The following is a 15661-nucleotide window of genomic DNA, read 5'->3' on the forward strand; positions in this document are numbered from 1 at the left end:
CCCAATAATCATAATAGACACACATTTGTTTTGTTCTTCTGGAGATCTGAGCACATTTGAGACTCCATCTTGAAATATATTGGTGCAAAAATGTATTGATGTTGTATTGATTGATGTTGGAGACAATCTTCTGTTCATAATTTTGCAATCTTGATTGTTCCACAAGACAATTTCAAGTGGGACACAGAACCCTGGATGAAGGACTTCAAGTTGCTTAGGTCTACTTACCGATTGATAGGAAAGATTTATCCTTACATTAACCGATGTCTCTGTGTGGGATTTTCAGTAATGCATCTGTTGGTGTGAACTAAGCACAGGTTAGGTATTTATAGAACAAACAACATCATATACCTTGGCTTTGAGGGACAGAAAAATAGCAGTTAAAAATGGGGCTGTACTTATTGGATTCTCTTGGATCTCCCCAGGAGGTACGAAAAAAGTTTTCCTGCTGATTTAAATTGAGGTAGCTCAAGCCTTTACCTGCCATTTTAACTGGGAGGATGCCCAGGGCGTGATGAAATCCTTGGTGTCCTAAAGAAAACTGGAGAAAGGATGACAGTGGTTCCATGTATTAATTGTTGCCCTTGTAACCAGACAAGGATATGAACATGGACTGGTCTGGGTTTAGAAATCTATATATAAACCAATTATTGTTTTTGGTGTCTGTTTTCTAACACTTGTGTTATCTCAGGATCAAGGTGACCCAAAGGCCCGAAAACAAATGTGTTTGTGGTATCCGTTGTTGTTGTGTTCGGGCCTCAGGGTCACCTTGACCCTGAGATAACACAAGGGTTAATATTGAACATCTAGTCGTGTTGCTGACCTGTAAACCTCTTCAAGGTATCGGAGTAAACATAATAACGTGGGATAGAAGTCTGTAATCTGGTGAATGAGCTTGAGGTATATATTTCGGTATTAAATTCACTTTTTTTTACACACTCAATGAGAAAATATACATCTGAGGAAAGCATCAAAATGAGGAGACATTACGTAACCACAACCCTTACTCATCTGCCTTGTCTCTTCACGTCTGTGCCAGTGCAGGGTGTGTCACGGCTTACGTACAACTTGGCTGTCTTTCCCTACCTGTTGAAAGGGATTGGCTGCTCCTGTTCCCCGCTACATTTTAGGGAGGAAAAGGGAGATGACAGGTAAAAAGTAGGAGGACACAAATTGGACAAAGCTATAAAAGTTTGTGTTTGCAGGAAAACACTCTGAGGGACTTCGCTTGCCTTTTGAATCATCCTTCACATCACATCTTCAATTCTCTGCAAACAGCTTTCATCTTTAGCAAAGATGATCAGGTCCTACAAATCCTACTCTGTCTCCAGTGCTCCCAGGATTCAAATGTCAAGCAGCAGCGTAAGGTTAGGGTCTGGTTTTGGTTCAGGTTCAGGTTCAGGTTCAGGTTCAGGTTTTGGTTCAGGTTTTGGTTCAGGTTCAGGTTCAGGTTCAGGTTTTGGTTTTGGTTCATGTTCAGGTTCAGGTTCTGGTTCAGGTTCAGCCTTTAATCGCACATATAGCCAAAGAAATAATGCTGGCTTCGGAACGGGTCTCTCCAGCATGGGCGGTATGGCCAGAGATTATGGCGATTGTTTTATTGCCCCAATCAAAGCTGTTACAGTGAACACCAGCCTCCTGGCACCCCTAAACGTCGAGATTGACCCCAGCATCCAGTCCGTCAAAACACAGGAGAAGGACCAAATAAAGACCCTCAACAACCGGTTTGCATCTTTCATCGACAAGGTTGGTTTTATTACCCATATCACCTTTCAAGTGTACTGTGAATATATATTACCCTGTAGTAAATATGTGGTTTCCTAAGACGTTGTATATGTAACTGTATAAAGATGTACAAATCTTTTTCACTACTATATCTACAATACATTTGTAAAGGAATGCTATTTTTGTTGCTGTCATTGTTCTGTGCACAAATACTAGGTACTGTAAATAACGGAGAATATGGAAATCCATCACTTCTTTCAGGTGTTTGCTCAGTGCTCCTGATGCTTCTTGACCTGATCAACCAATAAAATGAAACACACTTTTGTAATCCTAAATTCATCCATCGTTTTCACACATTATTTGTATTATAAGTTACATTATTTTTTACAATCTACTGAAATGAATGTGTTATCAAAGCTAACGTTGAGCAAAAGATTGTGTAATCCTGCCAAAAGCCATCCCTGGATCATCGGCCACACCTAGTCTGGATGGCAGGACTGACTCATAGATTAACATCGCAAGCAACAAATAACAAGAGACTGCAATGAGCAATAACTAAAAATAATATATTTGGTACAAAGTCTTTGTTTTGAGTGTAGGAGATTCTTTAAAAAACAAGACTTCCATGAAAAGGTTTCATTTAAGGATAGCAGAGAGACTTAATTATGAAGAGAAAACAATTGAATATCTTTATATCACTTTGATAAATCATATAAATCCACACATCATATACTCTGGCTATGTTTATCCGCAGGTGCGGTTCCTGGAGCAGCAGAACAAGATGCTGGAGACCAAATGGAATTTTCTCCAAGGTCAGACCGAAGCTAAGTCAAACATCAACGGCATGTTCGAGGCCTATATTGCCAACCTGCGCAGACAGCTGGATGGTTTGGGTAATGAAAACATAAGGCTCGACGGAGAGCTGAGGAACATGCAAGGCCATGTTGAGGACTTCAAGAATAAGTAAGTGGATAAAACATGACAAGATGTTATTAAGTCTTTAATAAATTAATATAAGTGGACTTCTCCAGGTATGAAGATGAGATCAACAGACGTGCAGCTGCAGAGAATGATTTTGTGCTTCTGAAAAAGGTAACTAAAAATAACAATGAAAGATAGAATACATTAGGTTTCATTATGGAAATGTTTATCATTTCTACAAAACAGGATGTAGATGGTGCATACTTGAACAAGGTGGAGCTGGAAGCAAAGGTTGATGGTCTTCAGGATGAAATCAACTTCCTCAGATCTCTCTATGAGGCTGTAAGTATGGCCACATTTTTTCCCACCAGGAATGAAATACTGATGATTTAAGATATTTAATGAAATGCACATATGATCCAGGAGCTTTTTGAGCTTCAGTCCCAGATCAAAGACACATCGGTCATTGTGGAGATGGACAACAGCCGCAACCTGGACATGGACTCTATTGTTGCCGAAGTGCGTGCTCAGTACGAGGAAGTCGCCAACCGCAACAAGGCTGATGCTGAGTCCTGGTACAAACAGCAGGTGAGTAACTGTTGAGATTTTTTTTTATCTTTGAATGCCTTTGTAACTCTGGCCGACGTTTTCTAATGCAGTATGAGGAGATGCAGTCCTCAGCTGGACACTATGGCGATGACATTCGCAACACCAAGAATGAGATTGCTGACCTCAACCGCATGATCCAACGTCTTCAGAACGAGATTGACTCTGTCAAAGGCCAGGTATAGTTCATTCACATCTCAGGTTAACCTACTAAAGGACAATAAACAAATCATCTACCATGCAGAGGGCCAACCTGGAGGCTCAGATCGCTGAGGCTGAGGAGCGTGGGGAGCTGGCAGTGAAGGATGCCAAGATGCGTATCAAGGACCTGGAAGACGCTCTTCAGAGAGCCAAGCAGGACATGGCTCGCCAGGTCCGGGAATACCAGGAGCTGATGAACGTCAAGCTTGCTCTGGACATTGAGATCGCCACCTACAGGAAACTGCTGGAAGGAGAAGAGAGCAGGTTTGTGGAATTATAAAACATTAACTGATACTACTGACACATAACAATAACAAATTCTCCAATATTAGACTGGAAAGTGGAGGAGGCAGCGCAACAATCCACGTGCAGCAGATCTCAGGAGGCTGTAAGAATATTTTCTGACTCTTAACTTGTGGATGTAGACTGTAACACTTGCTCTTCTTTTTACAGCATTGTCTTCTGGATATGGCTATGGTGGTGGCAGCGGCATGGGTGGTGGCAGCGGCATGGGTGGTGGCAGCGGCATGGGTGGTGGCAGCATCATGGGTGGTGGCAGCGGCATGGGTGGTGGTCCTGGCTCAACCATCACTATGTCCAAAGTCTCGTCAACCAACAGCAGGAGATTTTATTAAAAGGAAGAGCAGTCCCTCCAACCTTCAAACTCTTCAACTTGATCTCGACCAGTTTATTCCTTCTTGGTGCAACATCATTAACAGGGCAACATATATCACAAAAATATTGCCAAATGGTATATAATGGTAAAAAACCTGGTGTTTTTCTTTATATCTGTACTCTGTTCAGTTCAACATTAACGAGTTTCTGCAAGTAAAAATGACCTTAGAACATCGAGAGGTCTGATGTGCAACAACCAATGACCACAACTGCCTGCACTGACAACCAAGAAAATTTGTAACAGCACAAGCAACACAATTGATATCAAAACTTCAGAAAACTATATTATTTTCAGGTATTTACGGAATTTTTGCCATAAAGAGGACAAGACACAATCAAACATAAAATATAAATAGCAATCATTGTCTTGTTTTTCTTTTGCGATATTCATGTTCAGTTTCATATTCCATAAGCCCAAAATGATAGACAATTTATTTGACATTAAATAAATCTTTACTTGGAATATACCTTGTGCTTTCGTCTTTTCAAAACCAACTTGTGACCTTTCTTTGTGGAGATTTTCATGTTATGTTTATGTTTTTTTGTGTCGCATTGGTTTCCTCCCACAGTCCCAAAAATTACAGAGATTGATTGGGAACTTGGGGAAATTGTTTGTACATATGAGTGTGTGTGTTAATGGTTGTCTGTCTTTGTGTGCCCTGCGTCAGACTGGCGTAATAAGCGTATAATACTGGGGAGAGGTGGATCCCCGTGACCCCCATAAGGGATTAAGCCAGGGGTGGGAAATTAAAATTCTTTAAGGGCCACATTAAATTCTGTGAATGTTGTTAGGGGCTGTCAAGCAAAAAGAAAGACTAAAAACTCCCTAAAAAAAGGACATGCATCATTAGGCCGTGACATTTATTAAGCTAAATAAGCTTCAATTTTATTCTTGTATATATGAGTTTTTTTCAAAACATTTCGTCAATTTACTTAAAAAAAACAGGGAGAATTAATATACACTCAAAATATTACACTCAAAAAGGAGGGAAGTGTTAATAAATTATATTTAGAACCATTTATACATGATCATACTTTGCGAGGGCCGCATGTGGCCCCAGGGCTGCACTTTGCCCAGGTCTGGATTAAGCGGTAAAGAAAATAAATGAATGAATAGACAGTAAAGACTAACCTTACATCAAAACATTATCATCTTAATTTAGAGTCGCTGCGTATATTTTGGACTGTGGCAGGAGAACAGTGGTGATGACCATAAGGATGATGAAAATGACCATGATGATGGAGATGACAATGATGATTATGGTGACCATGATGACCATGATGAAAATGATGATAATGATGATAAAGATTATTATGATGACCATGATGACAATGATGATGATTATGATGATTATGATGACCATGATGATGATTATGATGACCATGATGACAATGATGATGATTATGATGACCATGATGATGATTATGATGACCATGATGACAATGATGATGATTATGATGATTATGATGACCATGATGATGATTATGATGACCATGATGACAATGATGATGATTATGATGATTATGATGACCCTGATGACCATGAAGACCATGAAGACCATGATGACAATGATGATTATAATGATTATGATGACCATGATGACAATGATGATTATGATGATTATGATGACCATGATGACCATGAAGACCATGATGACAATGATGATTATGATGATTATGATGACCATGATGACCATGAAGACCATGATGACCATGATGATTATGATGATTATGATGTTGATGATGTTGATGATGATGATTATGATGACCATGATGACCATGAAGGCCATGATGACAATGATGATTATGATGATTATGATGACCATGATGACCATGAAGACCATGAAGACCATGATGACAATGATGATTATGATGATGATGATGATGATTATGATGACCATGAAGACAATGATGATGATTATGATGAACATGATGACAATGATGATGATGATGATTATGATGACCATGATGACGATTATGACAAAGACGAAGATGATGTTGACACCAATTACAACTTGGATGATGGTGGCGATGATTAGGATGATGATGCCTGCAAACCAATTCAGGAAAATCTTGAATCTGGCACACAGGATACCTAATTTCCCGAAAGAGATCTGCAGAGGGATTGATGAAGTCCATCCAATTTAACGGGTCTTGACTCAGGTGGTTGAGGTTGGTGTCTTGATTGCTGATGAGACCCAGCCTGGTGCCATTAGTTGACTGAGAGGTATGTGAACAGGACGTGAGAGAACAAAATATGAAACCAAATAAAAAAAAACCAATTGTATTACTAAATAACTTAGTGTTGTTTATTATGCTATCAACACAAGGTTTCAAATATAACTTCACTCAATTTGTAGTTAATGGAATGATCAGAAAAGACAGTAAAAATTGTTTTAGATAAGAAGAACTGTTCATGTGGAGCAGTCATCTGGAAGAGCTGGTAAGTCCTTCGCTAACAGGATTAATCTCCTACTATACCAGAACAAATAGCTAACATTCATGATCTTTTCCTGAAGAGGGATGATCCAGCTCTTCAGGCTATGGCTTTTCTGGGAGCAGCTTGGTTATGGAGCATCTGTTACCAGGTCATCATCAGCATCAACCCGTTCAATGAGAATGTATTAAAAATTAAAATAGTCCTCATCATTAGGATCCAACAATGTCAATAAGTGTTAAAAAATATTATAATGTAAACTAAATTTGAACTCACGCAAACAACTTGCTTAGTATTTTTTTGTATTTCTGGAGACAAGAACCATATGATACCATTTGAGATCATTATGATAAAATATAATGTTCAAGATGATACCATATTTAAATTCTCTTCATTTTTGGACGTATCATTTTGCAAGCATTACGTTAAGTGAGAATGAAGGCAAGTGAGCAAATAACATAAACCATTCTGCCTGTATGTTCTTAAATTGTACATGCATGAGGAAGACTCAACAAACGGCAACAGCATTTAAGAAGAAAAAAAAATTCAATCAAGTGCAAAGGTTTTGAGACACATAGGCAAATCGGTTGATAACTAGACTTGGAATCTGATATCCTAAATATTTTGAAATTAGATTTTTGTAAGAATCTCTCGAATGCTATAGTAATGCTTTCGTTTTGCATATGAAGCAGGATTACCTTTGCTACAACCATAACCATCAGTAATCATCAGTAGGGTAAAACTACACTGTATCACAATGGTCTCATCCCAGATCACTGTCCCTATTAGTGGTGGAAACCACAAGGACGTAGCTCATTAGGCAGACTTCCTGTTGAGTAAACACATCACAAAAGAGGAGAAATATAACCGTTGTATGTCATGTGAAGGTGTTAGGTTGAAGAAAATGTAGTCCACATGCATGTGACGTCAGACGCCAGCTTTCTTATGTCCTGATTAGCAGGTGGCTAATAAATAATGGTGGGCTGTTCAAGAACACTTCGAGTGCTCTTTTAGCCTGACAACGTCACATGGTGTCAGAACTAAAAACCTACTATGGGCAGACAAATGGAAACTGAGTGACAGAGAAGTTCATCGCCATGGCGAAGTTTAATCCGCTGTAGCAGTTTGACTTTCTGAAGCCCGATGCGTTGCCGGACGGGAGACAGAAGTTTGTAAAATATTGAGTAGCATCCCAGCTGATGGATGACGATAAAGTGGTGCAGGTAAATGCCCTAATCTACTCGATGTGAGCAGAAGCTGAGCATACGTAACAAAAGACTCATGGTGGTCCTGGAGACAGTGAAAGCTACTGGTTTAAGGATAAATAAGGAACAATGTAGGTTGAGCCAGTCAGAAGGGAACTTCCTTGGATGGGTAGTGACCAAAGGTGGAATATCCCAAAGCCCACAGTGTATCAAAGCTATTACATCATTGGATCCACCCCGAAACATCAGTGAACTGAGGAAGCTTCTGGGGATGGTTAATTATCTTGGGAGCTACCTATTAGATCCGTCCATAGTCCTGCCACATCTAAACAAATTACTCAAAACATGGAGCAATTAATTTCGTCAGCCCCAGTTTAAGGGTTCTTCGATCCAGCTAAACCAATAGTAGTCAACGCAGATGCTAACAGCTATGGCCTCAAAGGAGCTCTCATGCAGAGCCACACTGTAAAGGAGAAGCATGTTAGCTTGTGTTCACGTACAGTGATGACGCAGAAAGCAGGTATGCTCAGATTGAAATAGAATGTCTTGCTGGAGTATGGGCATCTGAGTGTTTCTACCCATATTTGTGTGGCCTTGAGGCTTAGAAGCTGCTCATGGATCATAAGCCCCTAGTGACTCTCATCAACGCAGAAGACATTGATACCACCATCCTCCGTCGTCAAAGGCTTCTTATTCGGCTAATGAAGTTCAAACCAAATATCGACTATATTCCTGGAAAAGATCAGATGCTCTGACTACACAACCTATCTCTGACACAAACCCTGGTAATACAAAAGCAGAAGTTAAGCGTACAAGGACTCAGTCAAAGAGAACTTAAGAGTGAGGAAGCCGATCATTTAAAAAATATAAGAAATGAGGAGGAAGGATGAAGAACTCCAGTGCATCCAAACCATGTACATAATGAGCCTGATCATCATCAAAGTAAAACACACATTTTTTAACTTAACTGCTATTATTCTACAAAGAAGAATGTCCAATTAAATCTGGCCTATGCTTAAAAGTGAGGTGACATTAATTGCTTCACATCCCAACAAAGTCATTTGATAATTTTAATAAATCATGGTACCTGCAATATGCTATGAAGCTGTTTTTTGTCCTTGCAGAATACACACATTTGCAGACTAGAAATACACCCAAAGATAAGCTTCTCTTTGTATGTTCGGTTGCTTGTATGACCAGTTTAGCGCCTTAAAAGGCATTCCCTTACCTTTAGAATGGGACTATAAGGTGAAATGTAGACTTTCTATTAACTTAAAAAATGCAACCAATTCTGACGGACAGGGTCTTCTGGCTATACTGGATTGACACTTGAAAGAGGAGGAGTACAGGTGAGGGGGCCTTTTTGGGGAGGACCTCCCACCAACACAACAAACATTTAAAAGCCAGCAGAAATCAGCTAAACGATGAGTGGGACTTCATTCTCAGCATCACATCTTCACCTCTGTTGTCAACAGCCGCATCCTTCAAGAGCTTCAAGATGATGTCAGTCAGGAAGTCGTACTCTGTCTCTGGTGGCAACACCAGAAGTTCTATTGCCGGACCAGTGGGCAACTTCTCTGTCAAGAGCAGATCAAGCTATGGCGTTGGTTCTGGCTTCAGTGGAGGATCAAGCTATGGTTCAAGCTATGGTTCAAGCTCTGGCTCTGGCTCTGGCCTGGGCTTTGGCTCTGGCTTTGGCGCCGGTTCCGGTTTCAGTGTGTCGTCTGGCGCAGGTGGATTTGGTAATGCAGGAGCTGGATTTGTCGGCCCCCGAATTACTGCTGTCCAAGTAAACCAGAGCCTCCTGGCACCCCTCAACCTGAGTGTTGACCCCCACATCCAGGTTGTCAGGACCCAGGAGAAAGACCAGATCAAGACTTTGAACAACCGCTTTGCATCTTTCATTGACAAGGTTGGTGCACAAATATTTTATCTCGAATAGAAAAAAATCACAATTCTCATAATAAGTGATTAATAATACGTGTAGTTTCAAAGTGAACCACAGTCTGTCTTACAGAATTGACCATTAATATGTTATTTATGACTTTTGTTGTTTTTTAATCACCTTCTTCGATTGTGTTTTCAAAGGTGCGTTTCCTGGAGCAGCAGAACAAAATGCTGGAAACCAAATGGAATCTTCTTCAGCAGCAGACAACCCCCCACTCCAACGTTGATGCCATGTTCGAGGCCTATATTGCCAACCTGCGTATGCAGCTTGATGGTTTGGGCAATGAGAAGGTGAAGCTGGACGGAGAGCTGAGGAACATGCAAGTACTCGTTGAGGACTTCAAGACAAAGTGAGCATGAAAGGATTTGAACAAAAAATCTTATTTGTTTTTTTTAACATGTCTCAAAATGAAGATCGGTGCTAAGAATGTCTATTGCCACCAGGTATGAATATGAGATCAACAAACGTGCAGCTGCTGAGAATGAATTTGTGCTTTTGAAGAAGGTAAGATTCAAATTGTGACTGGATTACAATAGCTACAGATGAATTATCCTTTAAAATATCTTTTCTCTTCAGGATGTGGATGCAGCTTTCATAAACAAGGTGGAGCTGGAAGCCAAGGCTGATGCTCTTCAGGATGAAATCAACTTCCTCAGAGCTGTCTACGAGGCTGTAAGTACCGAGTTCAACACTTGTTTTTAAATTTTCAAACTGTAATATTAACACCCTCTATGACTCCAGGAGCTCCTTGAGCTTCAGTCCCAGATCAAAGACACCTCTGCTGTCGTGGAGATGGACAACAGCCGCGACCTTGACATGGACTCTATTGTTGCCGAAGTGCGTGCTCAGTACGAGGACATCGCCAGCCGCAGCAAGGCTGATGCAGAGACCTGGTATAAACAGAAGGTAAGCTGTTGATTGTAGTTGGAAAGGATTTGGATGAGGACCTGCTGTGAGACTTAAATCAATGTGTTTGACCTGCAGTTTGAGGAGATGCAGTCGTCTGCTGGACAGTATGGTGATGACCTCCGCAACAGCAAGATTGAGATTTCTGAGATCAACCGAATGATCGCCCGTCTGATGAACGAGATTGAATCCATCAAAGGACAGGTACAGCAGGACGACTCAACCTCGGCATTTTAGTTGAGTATTGTTGATGACTGAAACTTGTTTCACACGTTGTTTTCAGAGGGTCAGTCTTGAGGCTCAGATCGCTGAGGCTGAGGATCGTGGGGAGCTGGCAGTGAGGGATGCCAAGCTGCGTATCAAGGACCTGGAAGACGCTCTTCAGAGAGCCAAGCAGGACATGGCCCGCCAGGTCCGGGAATACCAGGAGCTGATGAACGTCAAGCTTGCTCTGGACATTGAAATCGCCACCTACAGGAAACTGCTGGAAGGAGAAGAGACAAGGTTCGTGAAATTATGTTTTTTTTACTGAACTTACTGGCATATAAGACACAAATTAAACTAACAATTGCTTTGACATTAGACTGGCAAGTGGAGGAGCCAGCGCAACCGTTCATGTGCAGCAGTCATCTGGAAGAGCTGGTAAGTCTTTCGCTAACAGGATTAATCTCCTACTATACCTGGATCTAGAAACAAGAGCTAACATTCATGTGCTTTTTCTGAAGCAGGATCATCATCCAGCTCTTCTGGCTATGGCTTTTCTGGGAGCAGCTTGGGAGGAGGTTCTGGTTATGGATCGTCTGTTACCAGGTCCTCATCCGCATCAACCCGTTCAATGAGAATGTATTAAAAGAATGAGATAGTCCTCATCATTAAGAGCCAACAATGTCAATAAATACAGTGAATTCACACAAACAAGCTTCTGAGTCTTTTCTTCTGGAGACATTATAATACCCATATAATACCATTTCAGTGAAATAATTACGAAGAATGGAAAATAAACATATTTAACATTCCAAATGGAAACATGCTATAGTATTCAATATTTTTTATATTAAAATAATCTATTATTCCATCATGTAGGACCTCAGACAACAATCCCTAGTAGTATTTAGAAATTACAATTTAGGGAATAGACATCGACCTATCATCCATCCTGGCTATAGCATTTGTCAATGTGGTTTATCATTAAATTGATATCCCTATTAACTACTAACTATGTGCTCTCTAGATAGATAGATAGATAGATAGATAGATAGATACTTTATTCATCTCCTTAGAGAAATTCACGAGTTTGATATATTTGTTCCAGTAACCTGAATCAGTTTACATTGCATTATCACCACAAAAAGCCGAAAGATTAGACACGACTGCTTCATTATTTTTGGAAGGCAAAGTACAGAACATTCTCTCAGAATTCAAGATTTGTTATGCGATGCACTCTGACAAATCTACAGTGATGTTCCTGAGATCACCAGACGTTTTATGCCTTTTAAGATAATAAGTCTTAACTCCTCTTAACAAACTAAGGTGTCCTAGCCAGGGTTTATCAGACCCTGGCCTGTGTTCAGGTAGCATTGTTCGTCCTGATCCAAAGCCTTCAGAAAATTATCTCAGCTGCCTTCATGGTGGACTTGATGGATGCGCGTTCTGCAGCCCCAGGTAATACCAAGTAGTGCAAACACTTTCCATAGAGAGTGGCGAGCAAAACCCAGACACCCACTTCAATTGGCTTGAAACGTGCCTTCCAGCCTCCTCTTTGGTATTGCTCAACCAGCTCCTTCTTCTTTAACCGCTTTCACTTGTTTGCCTCCTCTTAGTGATCCTCCAAGGGAACGTTCAGTTCTACAAGCAGGATGATCATCTGTGCCCCACTGATGTAAATTAGACTAGGCCTCTCCATTCTCTACCCCTGCTCAATGCTCCTTTTAGGACTAGCTGTTGTTTGTCCTCGCCAAATGAAGGCACTGAGTGTCCCAAAGGGCTACTATCAGTGTGTGGCAGATTTCTAAACAAATGTTAAATAAATTATATTGGATGTAAATTAAAGTTTCTATAATACCATAATTACACTATTGTTTCTTCTAATGATAAATGTTGCCTTTCTGAGCCGACATAACGTTCGCCCAGAATTCAACCAGGGTAGAATTTTATAAAGTAGCACAGGAAGAGAACAACATTTAAAAGATATAAGTGAGTCAGGAGAGTTGGGTTTTCACATTAGTTGCCCTTGAGAAGCTTTCTTTTTTTTTTTTTTTAAGAATCCAAACATCTTTTTCCATGATGTTTTAAAAGACAGTAAACAGTGGCAGTGGAAAGTTGATTTTATTTTATATAATGAGATTGTTGGATCCTGATGATAAGGACTATCTCACTCTTTTAATACATTCTCATTGAACGGGTTGATGCTGATGATGACCTGGTAACAGATGATCCATAACCAGAACCTCCTCCCAAGCTGCTCCCAGAAAAGCCATAGCCAGAAGAGCTGGATGATCCTCCTTTAAAAAAAGATCATGAAGGTTACCTTTTGGTTCTGGTATAGAAAGAGATTCATCCTGTTAGTGAAGGACTTACCAGCTCTTCCAGATGACTGCTGCACATGAACAGTTGCGCTGGCTCCTCCACTTGCCAGTCTAATATCAAAGCAATTGTTAGTTTAATTTGTGTCTTATATGCTGGTAAATTCAGTAAAGAAATCTTAATTCCACAAACCTGCTCTCTTCTCCTTCCAACAGTTTCTTGTAGGTGGCGATCTCAATGTCCAGAGCAAGCTTGACGTTCATCAGCTCCTGGTATTCCCGGACCTGGCGGGCCATGTCCTGCTTGGCTCTCTGAAGAGCGTCTTCCAGGTCCTTGATACGCAGCTTGGCATCCCTCACTGCCAGCTCCCCACGATCCTCAGCCTCAGCGATCTGAGCCTCAAGACCGACTCTCTGTAAACGACGTGTGAAACAAGTTTCAGTCATCAACAATACTCAACTAAAATGCCAAGGTTGAGTCGTCCTGCTGTACCTGTCCTTTAATGGCTTTAATCTCGTTCATAAGACGGGCGATCATTCGGTTGATCTCAGCAATCTCAATCTTGCTGTTGCGGAGGTCATCACCATACTGTCCAGCAGACGACTGCATCTCCTCAAACTGCAGGTCAAACAGATTGATTTAAGTCTCACAGCAGGTCCTCATCCAAATCCTTTCCAACTATACTCAACAGCTTACCTTCTGTTTGTACCAGTTCTCTGCATCAGCCTTGCTGCGGTTGGCGATGTCCTCGTACTGAGCACGCACTTCGGCAACAATAGAGTCCATGTCCAGGTCGCGGCTGTTGTCCATCTCCACAACAGCAGAGGTGTCTTTGATCTGGGACTGAAGCTCAAGAAGCTCCTGGAGTCATAGAGGGTGTTAATAAGGAAATCCACTAGGATGAGCAAACATTTGAGCATGTACAGACCAGGAATGAATAAATGTACTAATTAGAGTTTTAAAGTTTGAAAACAAGTGTTGAACTTTGTACTTACAGCCTCGTAGACAGCTCTGAGGAAGTTGATTTCATCCTGAAGAGCATCAGCCTTGGCTTCCAGCTCCACCTTGTTTATGAAAGCTGCATCCACATCCTGAAGAGAAAAGATATTTGTAATGATAATTCATCTGCAACTATTGTAATCCAGTCACAATTTGAATCTTACCTTCTTCAAAAGCACAAATTCATTCTCAGCAGCTGCACGTTTGTTGATCTCATCTTCATACCTGGTGGCAATAGACATTCTTAGCACCGATCTTCAATTTGTGAGATGTTAAAAAAAAACAAATAAGCATTTTTGTTCAAATCCTTTCAATGCTCACTTTCTCTTGAAGTCCTCAACGAGTACTTGCATGTTCCTCAGCTCTCCGTCCAGCTTCACCTTCTCATTGCCCAAACCATCAAGCTGCATACGCAGGTTGGCAATATAGGCCTCGAACATGGCATCAACGTTGGAGTGGGGGGTTGTCTGCTCCTGAAGAAGCTTCCATTTGGTTTCCAGCATTTTGTTCTGCTGCTCCAGGAAACGCACCTTTGAAAACACAATCAAAGAAGGTGATTAAAAAAGAACAAAAGTCATAAATAACATATGAATGGTCCATTCTGTACAACATGCTGCGGTTCACTGTGAAATTACACGTATTATTAATCACTTATTATGAGAATTATGATTTTTTCTTCTATTCGAGATAAAATATTTGTGCACCAACCTTGTCAATGAAAGATGCGAAGCGGTTGTTCAAAGTCTTGATCTGGTCTTTCTCCTGGGTCCTGACAACCTGGATGTGGGGGTCAACACTCAGGTTGAGGGGTGCCAAGAGGCTCTGGTTTACTTGGACAGCAGTAATTCGGGGGCCGACAAATCCAGCTCCTGCATTACCAAATCCACCTGCACCAGACGACACACTGAAACCGGAACTGGCGCCAAAGCCAGAGCCAAAGCCCAGGCCAGAGCCAGAGCCAGAACCATAGCTTGATCCTCCACTGAAGCCAGAACCAACGCCATAGCTTGATCTGCTCTTGACAGAGAAGTTGCCCACTGGTCCGGCAATAGAACTTCTGGTGTTGCCACCAGAGACAGAGTACGACTTCCTCGACATCATCTTGAAGCTCTTGAAGGATGCGGCTGTTGACTGCAAAGGTGAAGATGTGTTGCTGAGATTGAAGTCCCACTCATCGTTTAGCTGATTTCTGCTGGCTTTTAAATGTTTGTTGTGTTGGTGGGAGGTCCTCCCCAAAAAGGCCCCCTCACTTGTACTCCTCCTTTTTCAAGTGTCAATCCAGTATAGCCAGAAGACCCTGTCAGTCAGAATCTGTTGAAAGCCATTCCTCTATAATATGTAAATATCTTCAGTGTTTAATCTATTATTGACAGTTTGGTTAGATGTTAAGTCCCACTGTTGTGCCGGTTTCAAGGGCTGCCAGAAGAATATGCAACTTTTATGTCTTTGATTGACATATCCATCATGAACAACACTACTCACAGATCATTAAATAGTGATTTTTAAAAATAAAAT

The 15661-nt window shown here is 41.0% G+C and overlaps 2 protein-coding genes and 1 pseudogene across 3 annotated transcripts; 2 read left to right on the plus strand and 1 right to left on the minus strand.

Annotated features, from left to right (window-relative positions):
* The first annotated feature begins 1206 nt into the window (after nt 1–1206).
* Nucleotides 1207–4591, plus strand: LOC148070521 (keratin, type II cytoskeletal 8-like). The gene is made up of 9 exons (XM_087800657.1): nt 1207–1746; nt 2480–2688; nt 2757–2817; nt 2893–2988; nt 3070–3234; nt 3306–3431; nt 3497–3717; nt 3786–3841; nt 3907–4591. Exons 1-9 carry the CDS (start codon nt 1297–1299, stop codon nt 4086–4088), a joined length of 1566 nt encoding a protein of 521 aa, XP_087656783.1. The 5' UTR covers nt 1207–1296; the 3' UTR covers nt 4089–4591.
* Nucleotides 4592–9268: 4677 nt separating this feature from the next.
* Nucleotides 9269–11474, plus strand: LOC148070522 (keratin, type II cytoskeletal 8-like; annotated as a pseudogene). Its single transcript, XR_015712920.1, has 9 exons — nt 9269–9682; nt 9859–10067; nt 10162–10222; nt 10295–10390; nt 10460–10624; nt 10703–10828; nt 10908–11128; nt 11208–11270; nt 11324–11474. The product of XR_015712920.1 is annotated as a keratin, type II cytoskeletal 8-like (transcript).
* Nucleotides 11475–12988: 1514 nt separating this feature from the next.
* LOC148070523 (keratin, type II cytoskeletal 8-like) lies at nt 12989–15247 on the minus strand. Its single transcript, XM_087801511.1, has 9 exons — nt 14855–15247; nt 14468–14676; nt 14311–14371; nt 14143–14238; nt 13844–14008; nt 13640–13765; nt 13340–13560; nt 13202–13260; nt 12989–13122 (listed from the first exon to the last, which is right to left on the minus strand). The coding sequence occupies exons 1-9, from the start codon at nt 15245–15247 to the stop codon at nt 13004–13006; spliced, it is 1449 nt and encodes a 482-aa protein (XP_087657637.1). The 3' UTR covers nt 12989–13003.
* Between the last annotated feature and the right edge of the window lie 414 nt (nt 15248–15661).

Source organism: Callionymus lyra, chromosome 10, assembly GCF_982586985.1.
Source record: "Callionymus lyra chromosome 10, fCalLyr1.hap1.1, whole genome shotgun sequence".
In the NCBI taxonomy this organism is placed as follows: Eukaryota; Metazoa; Chordata; class Actinopteri; order Syngnathiformes; family Callionymidae; genus Callionymus; species Callionymus lyra.